We start from the raw sequence: 21,121 nt of genomic DNA on the forward strand, positions 1-21,121 counted from the left end.
GCAATCTGTAAAAATACAAGCATGGAATCAGGCTGTAAAGTTCATGATTGATAACTGCTCATTGTCAGAACTGAAGCTGTTAACACATGGGGTCTGATAGATGTGTATTGGGGACACTTGTGTGGACCCACCACCCTTGTGATCCCTAAAACAGACTGCACCAACAGTATTTTTATTATTATTATTTATTTATTTATTACATTTATACCCCACCTTTCTTTTCATCATAGAAACCCAGTGACTGGCCCAAGGTCACCCAGTGAGCTTCATGGCTGTGTGGGGATTTGAACCCTGGTCTCCCAGGTCATAGTCTAACACTCTAACCATTACGCAACACTGGCTCTCAGAAAAGGTGTACCCACACAAAAGTACCGAAAAAGGAGATTATAAAAAGATAAAGATAAGGTTAACAATAAAGCACAGCATCCTACATTTACAGTCTTGGGCACACACAAATATTTTAATACAATCACACTTCCAGACTTAAAGGAACAAGAGTTCCTACACTAAAAGAGGAAATAGCAATGAGAAACTAGAGATAGGTGTAAAGTTATCTCTCCTTGGTTGGTTGGATTGCCTTAAAGTCGATTCCGACTTATGGGCGACCCTACGAATAGGGTTTTCATGGTAAGCGGTATTTAGAGGGGGTTTACCATTGCCTTCCTCTGAGGCTGAGAGGCAGTGACTGGCCCAAGGTCACCCAGGGAGCTTCATGGCTGTGTGGTGATTTGAACCCTGGTCTCCCAGGTCGTAGTCCAACACCTTAACATTGGCTAAAGCACTCCTGAAGCTGTGTGTGTGTGGAGGGAATGAAGGCACTGGAGACACCCAGGCATCGAGCTCAGGAGTTCTATATCTGCAGTGATTTCAGATCTTCATTAAAAGAGCAAGATGTCAGGCAGAGACCCTTTGCTAAGCCTAGGGTGTAAAGTCCAGCGACGTTCCTTGAAAGCAATGTGAAGAAGAACAGGGGATACGGGGAGAGAGAGAGAGAGGCTTGATTTGTAGGGAATCCAAAAATGTGTCGGGGAGGGAGGGAAATTGAAAAATGACCAATGAGAAGGGGTCAAAACGAGAGAATGTAAGGGGATTCGGCAAAAAAAATAAAAATGAAAGGGGATTGGATTTTTAAAAATGAGGGAATGGAAGGGGATTGTAAAAAACCTGGAAGGTTCTGGTAAATTGAAGACTGGATAAGTAATCAATCCAGGATGACTTACTTTAAAGATTTACCTGGAGGCATAGCCTTCCTGAATGGATTTGCCTATGGCTTCAGGTTGTCTGACTCATCCTGTGGGTGCCATTTTTCTATCTAGTTTACAAAAGCCCTAGTTGGGCCTGTACCCTGTTTAGATATCTAAAAGCTTGGTCAAGAACAGATGTGTTGCCATGAGAACAACTGGCTGGTGATGCTCTTCCAGGAGAGGGTAGGCCTCGCCTTTTGCCCTCATCTGTCTGGAGGCCACTTCATGCTGGGGCCAAAATGGAGCTTTTGTGTTTTAGTCTGATATGGAGCTGGGAAGAGATGGAGAGGTCTCGCCGCCCTCTGTGCTAAGTCCAAAGCTTTGGAGACTCCCTTAGAAACCTAATGGGGAAGCAAGATCTGTTAGAAAATGCTGTGAACCCTTTCGTCCTAAGTTCAGGCTGTATACTTCTGTAAATAAAAGCATATATTCCAAAGACACCACAGTGTCTGATGACCTTCATTCCAAGGAAACTGAACCCCGGGGGCAAGTTCTGAGACTTCTAGAATTTCTCACGACTCAGAGATTGGGGTGCATTCAATAGTATTATATGTTTCAGGGCCAGGATATATGAAGAACCACTTCTTCCCATATGAGCCTGCCCACTCATCAAGATCATCCACAGAGACCCTCCTCTCAATTCTTAATTACCATTTGATGGAAACACAGGAGATAAGGGCCTTTCATATTGCTACTCCCAGACTTTAGAACTCCCTTTACTCTGCCCCCCCTCCCCCATGGGCCTTTTCACAACTGTGTTAAAATCTTTTGTTTAGAAAGCCTGATTTTACAATCTGGTTTAAGTTACTCCTGCCAGGAGAGGTGGTTATGAGGTTTTTATGTTTTTACTGCTCCTGTGAAGACTGGATTCAGTTTTTGGGAGGCCATAGAGAGACTGTCTTCAGTGGGCTGCCACACCGGTGACCAGGCCTCCTCAGTACCTACTGCTGGTTGGGCCCCCAGCAGCAGCAGCAGTGCTGTGGCTGCTAGCCTCTCTACTTGCTTGCTTTACACTGGGCTTGCAGGCTTACCTAGAGATAGCATTGTAATGGGCCACTGCCAACATGAAGTAAATCCATAAGGGTATGCCATATCGGATGTTCTTGCACTTTATATTTTTGCATTATTAAAATTTTTAAAAAGGTATTTTTATTGTAAGAAAAGCCATAAGAGAATATGCTCTACAGGGGAGACTGGCAGCTGCAGAAGCATCACTGCTAGGAAGTCTAAATGACAGTGGACATTGAAAGTGGGGGAGGGCAGACAAAGCAACCACCCAATGGAAACTGCTGGGGTATGTATGCCCCAACAAACACCACAGTATAAATGCCACAGGGACCGCTTACGCCCATATGTACCTGTCCAGGATTTAAGATCATCTACCTCTGGTCTCCTCTGTGTGCCTGGAGTGAAAGATGTTAGATTGACAGGCACGTGGGAGACAGCATTTTCGGCTGTGGCCCACAAGCTCTTGGAATACCCTACCCCAAAAAGTTTGCTGTGCTCCCTCCCTGTTGGTTTTCTGGAGACTTCTGAAAACAATCTTGTTCTGGAGGGCCTTTGGGACTGAAGGTAGAGCCTGACACTGATTTTATGTCTTCTACGTTAAGTTTTATCTTTGTAGTCCCTTTAGTACCAATCCCTATATATATGTTGTATTGCCCCGGCCGTGGGCTTCCAAATATTTTAGGGTCGGTATCAAGGAGAACAATGAGGCAGACTCACTGTTTACTCACAAAGGAGAAAGCTTTATTGGGTACATATCAGGCATGCCTACCCAGTGGAACAGACTCAAGGTCCCTCACAGAGAGGCGTTGAGGTCTGAACCCTGAGCTCACGGCACAGGCACCTTTTATAGAGAAAATCTTGGCAAGGCAAAGCGGTGACGGAATACATCATTAGCCACTATCTTACATCAAATCATTGCATCTTGACAGGGTACATCATTAATCAGACTATATCACCACTAGGCATCAAAGCTATCTATGATTACTGGAGTTCATGCTATCATCTTACTCTCTTTGTAGTATCAGAACCCCTTGATGTGGAGTGTCAAGGCATCTGATGGATTATTCTTGATCTGTGTGAAGGCACTGTGCTAGGTGTCCGGGCAATTGATGGATTGCCCTGCCTACGTGCAGGTACACTGTTCTGATGTAAACAGGCCATCTTGACCTCTCTATGCCACTCTCTCCCCGGCACGTGCCCTACTGTTAATCAGCATGTGCAGCCCATCCTTGGCGCATCCTGCTCATTACAGCTAGCTGGACCAGGGCTAATGCTACTGTCCTTGAAGATGCATCAAACGGTCTTCTTAACTCCCCATCAACCTCCTAGATAACACAGCTAAGTGTAGGTTGTGTCTTCCTAATGACCGTTACTTGACCCAATCTCTAATGAGCGTAGCCCCTTGCAGGTGCTTTCTTCATGAGCACAACAACCTATTAAGCATTTACTTGCAAATCCTAACTGCTTAGAGGCACTTATGCATAACAGAAGTACATACATAGGTATTGCATTGATTACATAAAAGCCCCATGGATTACATATGTATATATGTGCATGTGTGTGTGTGTATATATATATATATTGTATTTTATGTATTTTAATTGTATTTTATGTATTTTAAATTATTGTAATGTTTTTGTGATTTTACTGTTTACAATTTTATTATGTACGTATTTGATTTTATTTTTGTAAGCCGCCCTGAGTGCCCTATTATAGGGTAGAAGGGCGGGATAGAAGTATTTTAAATAAATAAATATTTGGGTACTGACACTGGGCTTAGCTGATCTCTTAACTGTTATTAGTTCTTGGTTCGCTGCTCTGTTTGGTAATTGTGTTTTTTTTATTTTATAATTTTTCCTTATGAACCACCTTTAACTGTTATAAGAAAAAAAATGGAAAATGGACTGCCTTCAAGTCGATCCCGACTTACGACAACCCTATGAGTAGGGTTTTCATGGTAAGCAGTATTCAGAGGTGGTTTACCATTGCCTCACTCTGAGGCTGAGGGGCAGTGACTGGCCCAAGGTCACCCAGGGAGCTTCATGGCTGTGTGGGGATTCGAACCCTGGTGTCCTAGGTCATAGTCCATCACCTTAACCACTACACCACACTGGCTGGTGGATATAAATATTTTAAATACATGCCTAATTGCATATTTTAATGTATTGGAATAAAGATCAGCCTTTTAAAACAGGTATGTACATTTTAAGGCATTCCAGACAACTAGGGTTTTTAATAAAGTGATGTGAAGCGCTCTCAAATAAGTATGCATAGAATTGTGCAGCCTAACAGTGCAAACCTATGCACATGCACTCATAAGAATGCCCCATTAAGTTTAATGAGACTTATTGCTAGGCAAGTGTGTATAGGACTGGAGCTTCAGAAATGTATCAGAATTGTGAAAATCAGCCTTAACTTGCATCTATCTTCTCACACAAAACTTTGTTTGCAGAAGTGTTTTGAAATAAGGCATATTGACGTATGTGAACCCTACACGGTGAGTGGAAAAAGCCTGCCCACTTTCAGTTAAATAAAACAGCCAGCTCTACTATTATGCATTGCTAAATAGGGGCAATCTGAAGAATAACCAATATAGGTATATGTTAAAAAAAAAAAAGCTAAGAGTTGTATCCAATGGTGCCTTTGCACTATGGGAAATGCTTTTACAAGAAGGGCAACGTATATTTGCCAGTCTGTCCTATCCAGTGCAGCCCCGTGGCTCCTCTGGAATAGTATGGGATAAGGCATAGACAGCTGCAATTAGTAAGGAGGACTGGTGAAAACAGGGTGCCTTGCCTTGTATATGCACTTTTGTTAATGCAAAGCCACCATTGGATACAACCCTAAGAATCTGGAATAAATACTTAATTAGCTCAGACTTGGTTTAGTGCCTGGAATCCAGTACCATGCTCTGGCAGAAATAAAGTCATTTTAATTTAGTTATCATGCTATGTTTCTGTGTAGCCCTCAACACCTGAATAAAAAAGGAGCAAAGGAAATAATAAAATATACATGTGACCATAACATTCCCCAATTCCTGGCATAACAACCCTGACAACTGACCCGACTTATTCAAAGGCATGAGATGTACTCAGACCTTGGCCCACTACAAAGGAAGAGCATAATAACTGACTGTTCCAGCATTGTTACTGTAGCAATTGTTGCTATGATTCCCAGACTTAGGACAAGGACCACGGTGCACATTTCAAATTTTGGGAGTTATGGGGGGGGCCAGTCACAAAATGGCTGCCATGGGAGGCATTGCAAAAAATCAGTGGGTAGTGTCATTGCTGCTTCTGTCTCCCACCCCCCACCAACCCCATGCTTGCCATGGGAAGTTAGCTATGTCCTGATTGTGGAGATACACCTGTCAAAAGCACAAGAATCCTATTTTCTCCTTTGCCAATCCTAAACCAAAGCCTAGAATGCCATTTAGTATACACTTACGTGGAAGTAAGCCCCATTCAACACAAATACATATTTCTGAAGGGGACATGTACACCACTGTGCTGTTAGTTAACTATTCAGTGAATTCATGAGTGCCTGGACATCTCCTGCACAGTAGGAGCCACGCCTAAGCCTTTTTGCAGTTTTCACATGTTGTATTTGCCATCTGGGGTTTGAGGATTAACATCCACCCACATTTATTGTGCAGTAATATTTGCAGAAAATAACTTCTAGGGAGTACTTGGTCTCAGACAATTCCACCACAGGAAAGATGCATCCTAGTTGCTAGGTAAAAAGGGCAAGATACAGAGATTCAAAGGACTGCTAGAAAATAAGACAGAAGCAAGAAAAGTACACTAAAGGAGGGTAAAACAGCAGCTCTTTAGGACCACAGGGATTCCTATTGCCTAGTGTCCAAACAATTCACTTATTAATCACAGCTCTGACTTCACTCTTTGATGAAAAACACTGACAGACAGAAGCAACCAGGCTAGTTCATTTCACAGAAATTGCTTAGAAGGGTACCTGCACATTTTGCTTCATAACTTTCTAGGAGAGCTAACCTTTTAAAAAAATGAAAGCTCAGAGTCTGGGGGCCCTGCCTAGGGCCAGTGACATGTGTTATAGAACCCCTTGGTTGCCATACATTTATCAATATAAAGGAGATTTAGTTGAGGTCATGGTCTTGTCCCATTTACATATCTAATCTTACCTGCTCTAGTCTGGTTCTGCTCTAAATTTGCAGTTTCCCATGTTCAAGGTCCCTCATTCAAGAAGCTACGGTGGCACAGAGGTGTGCCTCCATAGCACATACATAGAGCACTACTAGCCTACATAGACTAGTAGCCTAACTGTATAAGGCAGCTCATATGTACTCAGAACACTGAATATATGTTTAACTACTGCTCTTAGCGAAGGAAGCCCACCTTCAGCTCAGACACTTAAGTGGAATAAAGAAAAAGTGGTGATTTATGCAGCAATTGTCTTGCCTGTGTTCACAGGTTCATTTCTAAACCACCTCCTAGAGAAAGGTGATTTACAACCATAATGCAGATGTAATGTATGCACTGATGTTATTTTAATGTCCTCAGCAAGTTGTGAGGGAAGCAGTTTATTGCAAGAGCGGACAGGCTCTTTCTCTATGTCAGACAGTTCATGGGAAAGGAACTGGGTTCTCATCAAGAAGCAATTCCCTCCAAAGCAATCAGCAAGAATATGTTTCAGAGTTCCACTTGGACAGGCTTGCCTCTTCTAAACATAGCTCTTCACTGGATAAAACTGCAGTTGCAAAGGGGAGTGGCAGGAAGTCCAATCCCAGAGTGAAATAAAAGAGCACAGCAGAGGGACAGTGCAAGAGGGGGCATGCATGATCAGCGCTGGCCATGCTCATGGCTGTAGATGGGGACTTCAGGCGCAGGGCTTCATCCCTTTCCAACATATCAACCTCTTGAAATCATTTGCAAAATCACCTGGAAAATCAAGAAGCAAGCACATCTTTTAAATATATTTCCCTTGCAGAACAGATTACTTCCACAGCAAAGCTGCTACCTCCTGCCACTGAGAGTCTGTAAAGTGGGCCTGAGCATCGGCTTATTAATTGTATATTACATCCCACGCAATTCTCAAATTCCAAATTACTCCTTTGCACTTCAGAGACACATGTATATTCTACACTGTTGAGGCAAGTGTGTGAATATTCCATCCACATAGGTATGTCTAAATACATGGATTTTCCTCATCTGATCAGCACCCCTCTAGGAGGAAAGGTAACATTTGGATGGGAAAGACCCACATGGTCACTCTCTCCCACTGTTGGATATTTTCACATCAAGCTCCATAATGATGTGAGGTCTCACTACCAGGAAGTGGCTCCTATGTCACTGGGTGTTTTGTGTGGAGGAGGCCTTATTGCCCATTCCATTTCTGACTTGACGCTAGGCTTGGGCATTTCACAGTAACAATAGAGCTTATACTGTACATTTAATAACTTTGTTACAAAGATATATGCAGAAGTCATGCTTGCATCCACTACAATCGGCAGTGACACACAAATTGCTCACTGAGCCGTGGCAGTCTGGAGATGCAGGGTTTCATGCCCTCCCTAATGTATTGCTACTAGCACATGCTAATGCACAAACACATACCATCATTATATGGTAGCTCATTTACCCTTATACCTGTGTGAGGAGATAGTCCTCCTGGGAGAGCTTCTCAATTACATCAAAGTGATCTGTGTCTCCAATGTCCAGCAAAGAGGCACTCCAGCCAGCTGCACGTAGAGCCTGTGGGCAAGTAACAGGAATTTTGACAAAACAATCCTCACCATAGAAGTTGCAGGTTCCTTTGCCTTAAAAGATACATCTCTCTTAAAGGTGGCAGGGCCTACGTTTTAGAGGAAGGGTGGTAGCAGCCTCGTTGATTCTCTAAGATCAATGGAAGATGAAAGTATGAAACAAGGAAGTAAATGTCTTGGGCAGAGTTTTCACCTTCCAACCATACATGCAGATATGTGGCTCTTTAGATACACGGGCACGAGCATAAATGCACATTGTTTGATTCCACGGTTAAAAACTTTTATCTTGCCTAATATTCAAGAGAAACACAAGGTGGCTAATAATAACCAACACACCTCAAAATATTCCTGGGACTGTCTGTGGAACTCAGGTGAATCATGTTGTGCCACAGCGACAAGTACTTGGCAAGTTCTCTTGCCCTCCAACTTCGGCACACACTGCAAAGGGCTATTCTGTAAGGCCACCTCCCTGAGGAAAGACACATGGCTGAGACAATGCAGCATGAAAAAGAGGCAGAGTGTGGCAAGCCTGCTGATAAGGTAAGAAGATAGCCATTCTATGCATAGTCCAATTTTGAAAGCATTTGCCCCTCAGGTACGTGAAAAAAGCAAGGTGTGTGGATTTGTGTGGAGGTGTGTGTGGTGTGTGGAGAAACGCAAGGTGTTATGTGGGTATATATGAAGGGCAGGTAGGGTACAGTATTTGTGTAGTCTATTTAATGTACAGTGCAGAGGAGGCAACGTGTGTGTGTGTGTGTGTGTGTGTGTGTGCACGTGCATGCATGGGGGGGAGAGAGGGAATCTCTGGCCCTCCAAATATTGTTGCAGTCAAGCTCCCATCAACCAGCCAGCATGGCCATGGTCAAGGATGATAGGAGTTGTAGTCCAACAACATCTAGAGGGTCACAGGCTCCCTTATCCCTAGTGCGGATGGATGGACGGACGGACAGACAGACGGACCACATGGTATGGTGGAAAGAGATAAGCACTGAAGGGTTGTATGAACTGGTGATAAACAGTTTGATGTTTATCTCAACAAAGCTGCAGAAATACAACAAACTATACAAAGCTCGGCGCTTTTATGCATTTATGATCAGACTACAATAGTATCTATGTATGAGGTTGTGTGCATCTCTAGGAAAGCCACAGGTCTTCTGTCCTGTCATCCATATCTTTGTTCAACTTGTATGCCATCAAGTTATAAGCTAAAGATATTCAAACAAAAGGCTCCTTAAACTGTTTGGCACTCCAGATGACCATTCATGAACCGATCCAAGCTGGCTGCTGACAGGCCATTGTGCAGAGTGATACAAATGCTGCAGATCTGCCCACTAATCTGCTACAGGCTGTTAACAATAGTACGCCATGGAAGTAAGCATGTTGGTGGGCAAGGGGCTTCCAATAGACCTGCTGCAGTTTTTCTGCCCTCTATGAAGTTGGACATTCCATTTCTAAGACGTGTCTCTCACCGGGTCATGCGCAATACATCATTGACATAGATGTGTGTGATGGGTTCCAAGTCATAGATGCCACTCACCAAAAAGGCTCCTGGGAAGGAAAAAGATTCAAAATCTTACTGAGGCTCCAGTTTGGTGTAACATTCCAGTGAGTCATGAGGTCAGACAAGGGAAGCAGGCAATACCGGAATACAAAGAGTTTCACAAATGGGATAAGTGCCTTCCAGACAGTACCTTTGATGTTTGGCACAATGCCAAATTCTGTCCAATCTGTAGAGAGCACCATGGCTGCCAGGTGGGCCCCTGCTGAGTGTCCAAGTAGATAAATACCACTAAAGGCAAATGAGATGTAGCTGAAATGAGCATGTGAGAGGCTCTGACTGTGGTGGAGAGAGAAGGATTTGCCAGAGGAGTCAAAACTCAAAAGATATCTACCAGTAGGACTTGAGCAGGGTACGATCAGTCCCTGGGACTCTCTGTCTCAAAGCTGCTCTGTGCATGCACCCTACAGCATCTCTCAGCATATATGCACTTCCTACCTGATCCCTGTGTACTGCTGAACTGCAAAGGCCACGCTATGTCGCACCTGTCTGACCATCACCTCCAGCTGGCCTGGGCAAAAAACACAGTACCTAAGTTAGGCATGAGATGTTAGGGAGAGCAGAACAAATGGCGACAGCTGCTTTCAACACCAACGCATACCTTTGGGAGCCACATCGTAGCCAACAGCAGCCAAGGCAATGCCACGGGTCGTTAGGGGCCATGCAGCAAAGCCTGAAACATCTTTGCTAGAGGAGAAAAGAGAAAGAAAAAGAGAGGTGATTACAGCCAATCACAGAGCGCCTTCCATCACTACTACTATCCCAGCCCCTAAGCCAGGGAGAACAGGAGTCCCAGGTGGTTCTGCTAGCTGGGACGCCATCCCATTTGGGCCTTATAGTAAAGCACTGGTTAAAGGACTCAGTAACCTCCAGCACAACTCACCTCATGAATTGCCAGTAGCCACCATGAATATAGAGGACCAGGGGAAAGGCTGAAAAGGGACACAGTGCATAACCAGGCAGCAAAGACCATCACTTATCACAAACTCACATTAACAGTACACACCACCCCTCCTTTTCTTACTTCTCTTCCTCATGTTGGCTCTTAGCCACAACCAGCACTTATGCACCTCATTGTTTCCCATCTCCCCACCCCACTCCTTCCCGTGTACTCTTACTTTCAAAGTGCTCTTTAGGAAGATACACATCAAGTTTCTCTCCCTCACCCATCCCATAGGGCACATTCAGAAGTGTCTGGGTGGCAGCCTGGGCATGGCGGGTACCTGCAGAGCAAAGGAAGGCATGGCGAGATGGGAGTCAGCAGCTTACCTGGTCATAGCTGAGCTGCCCTCCAACACTCCTAAGGGGGTTTCAGATACCAGTGCCTCTCCACATTCACAACTGAATGTCGTCTTGCTAACCTGTTGGAAAATTGAGGGAGGCTTCGTCCTTGCTATACAGTTCCAAGGAGAGAAAGGCTCCTCACAAGTTTTGAAGGAGATTGTTTTTTACATTGTCTCTTCAGCTCCTACGCTGGACTGACTTCAGTTCTAGAATCATAGAATAATAGAGTTGGAAGGGGCCTATAAACAAGTTAAAGCAAACCCAGTAATACGTTCCATTGTCATACTGCTCTAATAGTTAGGATATTTTTCCTGATGTTCAATCGAAATCTGGCTTCCTGTAACTTGAGCCTATTCTTCCATGTCCTGCACTCTGGGATGATTGAGAAGAGATCCTGGCCCTCCTCTGTGTGACAGCCTTTCATATCTGCTCTCAGTCTTCTCTTCTTAAGGCTAAACATGCCCAGTTCATTCAGTCTCTCCTCATAGGGCTTTGTTTCTAGTCCCCTGATCATTCTTGTTGTTCCCTTCTGAACCTATTGTCTGTATCCTTCTTAAAGTGCTGTGTCCAGAACTGAATGCAGTACTTAAGATGAGGTCTAACCAGTAACAAATACAGGGGAACTAGTACTACATGATTTGGAAACTATACTTCTCTTAATGTAACCTAAAATAGCATTTGCCTTTTTTGCAGTCACATCACCCTGTTGGCTCATATTCAGCATGCGATCGACAACAGTTCCAAGATCCTTCTCGCATGTAGTATTGCTGAGCTAAGTATCTCCCATTTTATAACTGTGCATTTGGTTTCTTCTTCCTAGGTGGAGAACTTTGCACTTATCCCTGTGAAATTTCATTCTGTTGCTTTTCAGCCCAATGCTCCAGCCTATCAAGATCACTTTGAATGTTGTTTCTGTCCTCTAGGGTATTAGCTATCCCTCCCAATTTCGTATGATTTGGAAATAGGGTTGCCAGATTCAGGGCCTGAGACTGATCCTGTATCTTTAGGAGAAGAGAAAGTCAGCCAAGTTCAGGTGTTCTTGCAACACTGTAATGGGAAAAGCCACAAGGTGGAATTCTCCCTTCCCCCTGCAAAACTTTTAAAGATACAGAAGACCTCTTGGTTGCCAGGCCCAGCCTCCAAAAGGTCTTCTGTATCTTTAAAAGTTGTGCAGGGGGAAGGGAGAATTTCATTTTGTGGTTTTTCCTGTTACAGAGTTGCAAGAACAGCTGTACTTTGCTGACTTTCTCTTCTCCTAAAGATACAGGATCAATCTCAGGCCCCAAGTCTGGCAACCCTATTTGGAAATCTGTAAGCATTCCCTGCACCTCCTCATCTAAATCATTAATAAAAATGTTGAAGAACACTGGGCCCAGGACTGAGTCCTGCAGTACCCTGCTTTGTTACCTCCTCCCACTTTCGGAAGGAACCATTGATAAGCACTCTTTGAGTACGATTCTGTAGCCAACTGTGGATCCACCTGATAATTGTTCCATCCAGCCCACATTTAGCTAGCTTGCTAATCAGAATATCATGGGACACTTTGTCAAAAGCTTTGCTGAAGTTGAGATAGGTTGGGTTTAAAGCAAGCTTGCATGCTGCCCCCTTTGATAGGGAGATGTCCCCTCTAACTAGAATTGGAGGACATCTCTATGCTTGTATACCATGATGTAACTTCCTAAAGGGTGGGGTTATTTACCTTCTCTTCCTCTTTCTTTGTTAAAGGGATATTGATCCTTTTTGTATATTCTCCATTAAGCTTGAGGGGGTGAGAAGCATACACATGCTTCTCTTCCAAGATGGCGATTACCATGGATTAAGACTTCTATTTTTCTATCCAAGCTAGAGCCTATGTTTCCTGAACATATGAAAGATCGTGAGTAAACATTCTTTATACTTTTTACATAAGAAGACTGTCTCTTGTTGTTTATTTCAGTTTAACTAGTGTGTATGAGAGAGGAAAGTGGGACTGCTTATTCTCAATTCCGCTGTTGCGTATATACTTTGCTAAGAAATAGGACTACAAACTGTTCCTAATTCATTTAAACCAAACAAGATATATTATGTTCACAGCATCCCTACAGTCTATCAGGGAGGTTACCTGATCAAAACATGAGAATAAAATGGGCTTCTTCTTGGAGAAAGGGCGAGGAATAAATTTAATAAATAAATAAGATTAGTCTGGCAGGATTTGTTCTTGACAAATGTTGGCTTCTAGTAATCACTGTATTGTTTACTGGGTCTTGTGTGCTCTGTTAGAACCTCCATGGCAAGAGCACATCCTCAGGGTTGCTTAACATTTAAAATCATAACTGATCCATGTTAAGTGACCCTTGGTGTGCAGTCTTGCATAAGAATACAATAATATAACTACTGTCTTGATGGATTGACCCACTGACAAGTGCTCTGTGCAAGAATGCCAGCAATCAGCATACACTAGAGGTCTAGTGGAAGTTGGCCAGTGGCCTGCCGGTGATCTACCTTCTGCCCGCTCCTATCCCACTTATTGCCAGGTCATGGAGTGCCCATGGGCCCTTTACCTTCACTCAATGCCTTTACATGAGCCTCAATCACAGCATCCTCATCCAGCCGCAGAGACCACCTGCTAGGGGAGTACTGAGTCTCCAGGTCCTGCAGAGAGAGGAAACAAAGCAGTTAGCACAGCCACAGTGGCACCATTTTGCCCAGAATAAGGAGAGCAGGGTCAAGACTGAGATCAGAGTGGAAACACTGGCAGATTCAGGGCCAAATTAGATATTTTCTAGATAAGTAGCATGCAATTATTTATCTAGTTTTTTTCTAACTTAATTACAGGCACAGCCTGGCATGGGGATCCTTGTCAGGAAGGCAGCATATTGGGGGAGGAGGCTTACTGAATGAATACATTCCACCTTGCATGACTAGGACCCTGGGGTGGGGTCCTCAGTGCTGTTGTGCATTAGGACACTAACCTGCAAAGATTGGGCATGCTTGAAACTATTCAAATATATAGACTTTACACTACATCTTAGAATCATAGAATAGTAAAGTTGGAAGAGCCTGAAAGACCATCCAGTCCAACCCCCTGCTCAATGCAGGAATCCAACTTAAACCATACTCAACAGGTGGCTGTCTAGCTACCTCTTGAATGCCTCCAGTGTTGAAGAGCACACCACCTCCCTAGGTCATTGGTTCCATCGTCGTACTGCTCTAAGAGTTAGGAGGTTTTTCCTGATGCTAAGCCAAAATCTGGCTTCCTGTAACCTGAGCCCATTATTCTGACAACTTCATCTGTTTGGTTTAAGCATATCTCTGTTTTCAAGATATCCATGTTTATCTTTTAAACATTGCCCAATAGTTTTATACACACACACACACACCCCTTTCCTGTGTGTATATACCTCCCATTATCAGTTTCATATATCTGATATACCAGGCTCTTGTCTATGCAAGAAGTATATTGTTAGTCTTTTAGACAGGGGTGACTAACAAGCAGCTCTCCAACTCCTATCAGCCCCAGCCAGGATGATGAGAGTTGTAGTTGTAGTCCACCCACATCTGGAGGGCCACAGGTTTGTTATCCCTGCTTTAAAAAAGACACCATATTTTTGAAGAATCAGAGTAACACGGTTAATCTTCTGGAAAAAGCTCTGTTGTTTTCCTAGACAAAGACTCAAATCATATTTCCATCTGTAACCACCACACACACACAAAACAAGACCTTTAAAAATCTCTCTTGCACACAATTTCCCCCTGACAAATTCTCCTTTACCTCCTTTGTCATTTCCTGCCACTTGCCCATGTCAGTGGCTCAGATGTAGCCTGTGTTATATCTTCTTACATCTAAGTCTGCCCTGCTGCAAAGCAATTTGAGTTAGCTGACCCACCCATGTGACTAAACTCAGCTTCTGGGAACAAAGTATGCAACAGATCAGATGTTCCTCTTTGGCCAGTGGCTGCTCTATGACCGGGGGGGGGGGGGGGGGGAGGGAAAAGACAGCAATCTTTGAGAAAGAGACCTGTGCTCTCTGCAAATAAACAGATCTGCACCGGATGGCAGCCTTATTGACTTCAGAACAGACTTCCTAAGGTAACTGATATGGGCCAGTTACAGGACACAAGCTGAAATCTGTGCACAAATTTAGGGGAAGCTATTTTTGCAGCCAGGTAATTCCCTGCTCCCACCTCAAAAAATCCTTTTTGAAATAAATTATTTTTTTATTTTGCTTTCCCTCAGAAAAAGATTTACCTATCATAGCAATTACCAGGTGCTTTTTTTTTTAATCGTTGATGGAAACTCTCAGTTCAAAGATACTATATTCACATCTGTATAAGGACTGCCTATGTATATAAGATCAAAGAATTCTCTGTTATGATGTGTAAACAAACATAACCCACTTAAGAGGGACAGATCTCATGAATGGCTCCAAAATAGGTTTCTGTGCTTCCTCATTACCTCTTTTTAGATCTGATGGCAGGGAGATGTGAAACAACTAGGCCATTTCTCCCTTCTCCACACATTCAAATTAAAAAAGTTCAGTGTGAGTGTTTGAGGAAGTGGCTTTCTCACAGCGAGTTTCCTTGCCTAACATTATGATCCTGTGTTTATTTACTTGGAATTTCCTGTTGAATTCCATATAGGGATGTCAGTGAATTCCAACAAAAATGTGAGTGAAAATTTCTGATATTTGCTATTTATCCCATGTTCAGAATGGAAATCGTTCCAGCAAATATGATTGGAATTCACTGCTGCTGTCATTTCAGTCCACAAATGATATGTAATTAGTGACTTTTTCCCTATTTGCATTACATTTCTTAGGCACTGAAGTGAATGGCCTTTGAATTGAAATGAATGGTGTGGAATTATGTAATTAATTATGTAAAACTCCACCACCGCAGTCAGCGAGATGAGCAACATAGGCTTTGTTGGAAGCCGAGCTGCAGGAGAACAGAAATAGCACTGCATGTGACAAACATGGGTCAAAATGGAAAGTGAGGCCTTCTTACATCCTGAATTCTGTGGGACTTCCTTCTGAAGTAGCAAATGTAGGAATGGGCTCCCACAAACATTACCTATTCTAATATTTGTATAACGTGGCCTCTCTTGACTTTAGTGAGCTTTGTTCCTTCTAATATAGTAGATGGACATTAGCAGTAGCTGCAGTGTGATGGACAGAGCAGTGACACTGCCCTCTCAACACCAGCATCACCGCATCTTGGCTGCATGGGGCTGGGACAGGGTGGTGGTGAGGTCAGGGCTGTGCAGACACATGACTGGGACTTCCAGAATGGTTCCACTGGTGTGTACAGGCAGCCCAAACCTCTCTGCCACCTTGCTCCATCCCACTCCAGTGCTGCCCAGGTAAGCTGCAGCAACACCAGTGTCAGGAGGGCACCTCCATTGCACTGTTGCATCATGCTGGCATCTACTGAACATTAGGTACAGCAAGGGCAACCTGCAACAAAATGTTGTGATGTGGAGTGTCCCTCCTTCAGGGTACCAGCTAGTCAGCCAGTAATTCTCTCCTCCAAGATAATCCATTCCATCCTGCCCCTACCCCCCCCACCGCTTCCTGTGTTCCCTCTCCCAACAGTCAGCATTCCATACCCACCAAGCATGTTCAGGCCTCTTTGGATTAGTTTTGGGTCCCGCTCCCCTTTTATTTTCCCACCCCCTATTTTTTATATATATATACTTCTGCAGACTTTGGGTTTTCCACCAAGCTTACTGATACCTTTCTCTTGTATTATGGATGTTGCAGTATTCAATTCAATATAAACAAGTGTAAAATTATGCATACTGGAGCAAAAAATCTTAATTTCACATATACGCTCATGGGGTCTGAACTGGCAGTGACCGACCAGGAGAGAGACCTTGGGGTTGTAGTGGACAGCACAATGAAAATGTCGACCCAGTGTGCGGCAGCTGTGAAAAAGGCAAATTCCATGCTAGCAATAATTAGGAAAGGTATTGAAAATAAAACAGCCGATATCATAATGCCGTTGTATAAATCTATGGTGCGGCCGCATTTGGAATACTGTGTACAGTTCTGGTCGCCTCATCTCAAAAAGGATATTCTAGAGTTGGAAAAGGTTCAGAAGAGGGCAACCAGAATGATCAAGGGGATGGAGCGACTCCCTTACGAGGAAAGGTTGCAGCATTTGGGGCTTTTTAGTTTAGAGAAAAGATGGGTCAGAGGAGACATGATAGAAGTGTATAAAATTATGCATGGCATTGAGAAAGTGGATAGAGAAAAGTTCTTCTCCCTCTCTCACAATACTAGAACTCGTGGACATTCAAAGAAGCTGAATGTTGGAAGATTCAGGACAGACAAAAGGAAGTACTTCTTTACTCATCGCATAGTTAAACTATGGAATTTGCTCCCACAAGACGCAGTAATGGCCACCAGCTCGGATGGCTTTAAAAGAAGATTAGACAAATTCATGGAGGACAGGGCTATCAATGGCTACTAGCTGTGTTGGCTGTGCTCTGCCACCCTAGTCAGAGGCAGTATGCTTCTGAAAACCAGTTGCTGGAAGCCTCAGGAGGGGAGAGTGTTCTTGCACTTGGGTCCTGCTTGTGGGCTTCCCCGAGGCACCTGGTTGGCCACTGTGAGAACAGGATGCAGGACTAGATGGGCCACTGGCCTGATCCAGCAGGCTCTTCTTATGTTCTTAAAGGACAGGCACTCATGAATGAATTAAGTGTTAGTGTTTATCTACCTATTACAGTGGTGATGTTGTTGAATTACAACTCCCATCAGCCCGAGTACCATGGCAATGATGAAGGTTATGGGAGTTGTAGGCTCGCAACATCTGGAGGACCACAGATTCCACTTTCCCTGACCTACTAAATCCAGATATTTAGAGGGATAAAGCTCCTGATTAATTTCCCCACATGTAGCTGAGGTAAGGCAGTTTGATATGGCATTAATTCTATGAATCTGAAGTCTGCATTAAGACATAAAACTCCTATCCTGGGTTATCCACTTCTCCACTGCTTTGCAGCCCATCTTCCTCCTGTCTCCAAAATTCAGCTAATGTCCCTCATTTGACACTTTCCAACTCAGCTGATGTGTTCCAGTCACAGTTTAAATCAGCTCATTATAGCTAAAGATGTCCCTTTTTCTGCAATGTTTTCAAGATTTTTAAGCTGTGAAATGTGCTAGATCACCATGAAAAAATCTCAGTTGAGAATGAATCCATGTAGGAAGGAGCCCCCCCCCCCCAAAAAAAACTGAATGGGAGGAAGCAATTATTCTTGCTACTGAGCAAAAGGGTCTGTTGATAGCTGGATTCCAAACAGGCTAGAAGGCTATATTTGATAACATTAAGAATGTTGTGCTGTTGTACTTAAGATGCAAATTTACCATGAAATATGCCGTCTCACTGTGAAACTCTCCAGTTTTCTCCCCTATAAACAAACACATCAGTAATTGTAATAGCTTTCAAATTATAAATCTCTGTTATGTGCTGTTTTCTCATTTTATGATCCAAGACAGCTGTTTAATCACATCTGAAAAGAAAAAAGTGGGAAAGAAAATTAGTACTACATACTGACAATTGAGCTGTGGCAGCTGCTGAATAATCAACAACTAGGAAGTATGTACTGAATTCAGAAAAAAAAATTTTCCATCCTAACCCTTTTAAGTACAGTACAGGTACAGTCTATACAAGATCTGGCAAAGATCAAGAACACAATGATCACTTTTGCTACTTTCCTGAAGTGTACACAGTAACCGTTTTAAGTTGATACAGATAATTTTTAGATACTGAAAATGAAATATATTCCCCTCTATTTTAAGAAAAATCCTTAAAAGTCAATATTCTATTTATTTAACGAAGGATATGTGAATGTGATTTTATAGACTGAACAATAACAGTAGACATAGCACACAGTATTACCTATGAAGATAAAGTCTGAGGTTCCTTGGTGGGCGACTGGAAAAGTATGAGTAACAAGCAGAAAGAGATGGGGATTGGGGACAGATTCTAGACTAATATACTCCTTTATTTTAATAAGGAATGTGCTGATCCATATATTTCCCATTCTGGAAGGAAGGGTGGGATATAAATTTAATAATAAGCATAGGTAAATCATTTCATACAGAGAAGGAGCTAAAAACCACAAAGCTAAAAGCCACCCAACAACCATCAGTCACATAGAATTTAATAGGAATTTAATATTTGTAAAGCTTAACTATATAAGCAGCTTAAAAATTCCACTGATGTTAAAATATATATTAAAATGATGAGAAAGGCCAGGGAGAATTTTTTTTAAAATTGGCTGATGCCAAAAAGACAGTGGTGTGGATATTTGTGTATTTATTAGATTTATATCCTGCCCTTTCTCCCAGTAGGAACCCAGGGTGGCATATCAGGCAAGCAGCTCTAGGGAGAACATTTCACCACTGGGGGGTTGGGGAGGCCAGCCAAAAGCCCTTCCCCCTAATAACCATCCTCTGTACCCGATTGATTATTCATAGAATTGTATGACTTGTGGAATTCTAACAGAATCACAAAAATAAATAGATAATACTCAGTAAGCTTATAGGAATAGGTTATAGCAGCCAACTCTTCTGTGCCTCTGCTCCTCCTAGCACTATATCCTGTGTCAAAATCCTCTTCAGTAAAGAGATAGAAGGTACTAAATTGAAACCCAAAATTCAAAGATCGTGCAATTTCCCGCTCTCGCCTATATATGTCTATAGCCAATCTTTTCAGTATGTACATTCATTTTACCCATCCTAACCCAAAGACAGGCAGCTGACTGCAATGCTACATGGGGGCAGTAGCATGTCTAGTAACCACATCACACCCCGATACACTTTATTTCAATTCAGTTTATTGTACAGTCACAGACCCAATAAGACAAATAATCAGATAAAAGAAAACTGTCTATAAAACATTTAAAATATACAATAAAATATAAATATAACTTTAAAATGGAACATTACAGTTTGAAAGAGAGGACCATCTTAAGTATTCTTTGAACTGAAAAAAGGAACTTAGCTGTTAGCTCTGTGGTCAACTTGTTGGTATCAGCCAAAAGATGTTTCAAATACCAGTCCAAAGACCTCCCAGGAAAATTTTCCATAATAGGACCAAGGAATCTAGTCGATACACTTTATTGCTTCTAACAGATAGCACCAGAATAGCTTAGGAACTCTTTTCACTCTAACGTTCTACCAGCAGGTACAGCCAGGCAGAGAACTGGGAACATTTACTAGGCCCAGAATTTCGGGTCCCCACTTCGCAGAGATGGGAGCGACCCAACACAGCTCTGCAAAACGTATTTGGGGAAATAAAAACACTCTGCCTCACACGGCTGTACCCTCTACAACGAAGCACTCTCTCCTGCTAGCTGATCGCCAGGAAAAGACGAGACTGGGCTTCTTGCTCCTCCCGCTTGCCAGGAAGGGAAGCACATTTTATCCGAAGGGTTTGGCAAGCCCACCTGTCCGACCCCACCTACTCGTTTTGCCAAATTGAGGAATCGTGCAGCCGCCACGGGGGAGGTCAGCAATCGCCCGTTGCGGTGTCCAAGCTGTGCTGCTCGTGCGGCGAAGTTCCAGACTGGGCCGGCAGTAGGCCAGTCACAGTGTACATAATATGTACAAAATGTAGGTGCGTACTATGTACAGTTCCTGATTATTTAAGCTGCAAATATAACTGCTAACATACAATTCCAAAAACCGTGATTTGGGTAGGACCTTCCTTTATCGGGACCAACCAACGTTACAAAATAATGAGCAAGCTTTCGAGCTCCCCAGAACTCTTCGACAGGCTGAATATTATCCAACGCAAGGGATAGAGTGAGGATAAAAAGAACAAAAATTAGATTGATGCTGTAGGCGTGATATCTGCATTTAGATTCAGTTTCAAAATAGAGATTGCAGACTACATTGGGTCAAAAAGAACAAAAAGTCTTGTGGTACCTTAAAGCTAAAGGTTTATATCATACCAGATTGTTAGTCTTTTAAGGTGTAACAAGACTTGTTTTTGCTGCAACCCAGACTGAAACGCCTTCTGGCAATTGATTGGATTAGTGTCTCATAGGTGTTACAGGTTACAAATTACAGCTAGGATTCTGGTACAAAGAAGCAAGGGCTGACCCCATTTTCGGAGACAAAGTGCGGAAGTTACCCAGATCTGTTTCCAGCCTTTAGCAAAAACATACGGGTCCCCCTATTAGGTAAAGAGAAACATGACAGTCTTTGTATTAGCAAAGTTGGATATTAATTTTGGGTGGTGCTTTCCAGTTCGCTAGCAGTAAAGATTAAAGTGGAGGGGAAAGAAAACGGGAGA

The 21,121-nt window shown here is 43.0% G+C and overlaps 1 protein-coding gene across 6 annotated transcripts; it reads right to left on the reverse strand.

Annotated features, from left to right (window-relative positions):
- Positions 1-215: 215 nt before the first annotated feature.
- AFMID (arylformamidase) lies at positions 216-20,409 on the reverse strand. Of its 6 annotated transcripts, none has more exons than XM_061615871.1 (12): positions 20,289-20,409; positions 18,184-18,227; positions 13,375-13,465; positions 10,669-10,773; positions 10,434-10,482; positions 10,152-10,237; positions 9,989-10,061; positions 9,684-9,781; positions 9,462-9,540; positions 8,329-8,461; positions 7,877-7,981; positions 216-1,585 (listed from the first exon to the last, which is right to left on the reverse strand). In XM_061615871.1, exons 2-12 carry the CDS (start codon positions 18,184-18,186, stop codon positions 1,448-1,450), a joined length of 960 nt encoding a protein of 319 aa, XP_061471855.1. In that variant the 5' UTR covers positions 18,187-18,227; positions 20,289-20,409; the 3' UTR covers positions 216-1,447. The 6 variants fall into 6 exon arrangements, with proteins under 6 accessions (XP_061471855.1, XP_061471858.1, XP_061471853.1 ...); XM_061615874.1 differs by lacking the exons at positions 18,184-18,227; positions 20,289-20,409 and adding exons at positions 10,912-11,040; positions 13,955-14,016; XM_061615869.1 differs by lacking the exon at positions 20,289-20,409 and having other exon boundaries at positions 18,184-18,323.
- Between the last annotated feature and the right edge of the window lie 712 nt (positions 20,410-21,121).

The sequence above is a fragment of the Rhineura floridana genome, chromosome 3 (assembly GCF_030035675.1).
Source record: "Rhineura floridana isolate rRhiFlo1 chromosome 3, rRhiFlo1.hap2, whole genome shotgun sequence".
NCBI lineage: Eukaryota > Metazoa > Chordata > Lepidosauria > Squamata > Rhineuridae > Rhineura > Rhineura floridana.

What these genes read in the sequence shown, in the direction of transcription:
- AFMID (XM_061615869.1), bottom strand. Translation starts at nt 18,243, where the DNA reads ATGTGTTTGTTTATAGGGGAGAAAACTGGAGAGTTTCACAGTGAGACG. An exon ending in CTACGATGTGGCTCCCAAAG is followed by an intron (nt 10,062 to 10,151) that starts GTATGCGTTGGT and finishes TTTTTTGCCCAG; the next exon opens with GCCAGCTGGAGGTGATGGTC. An exon ending in CATTGTGCCAAACATCAAAG is followed by an intron (nt 9,541 to 9,683) that starts GTACTGTCTGGA and finishes TTTCCTTCCCAG; the next exon opens with GAGCCTTTTTGGTGAGTGGC.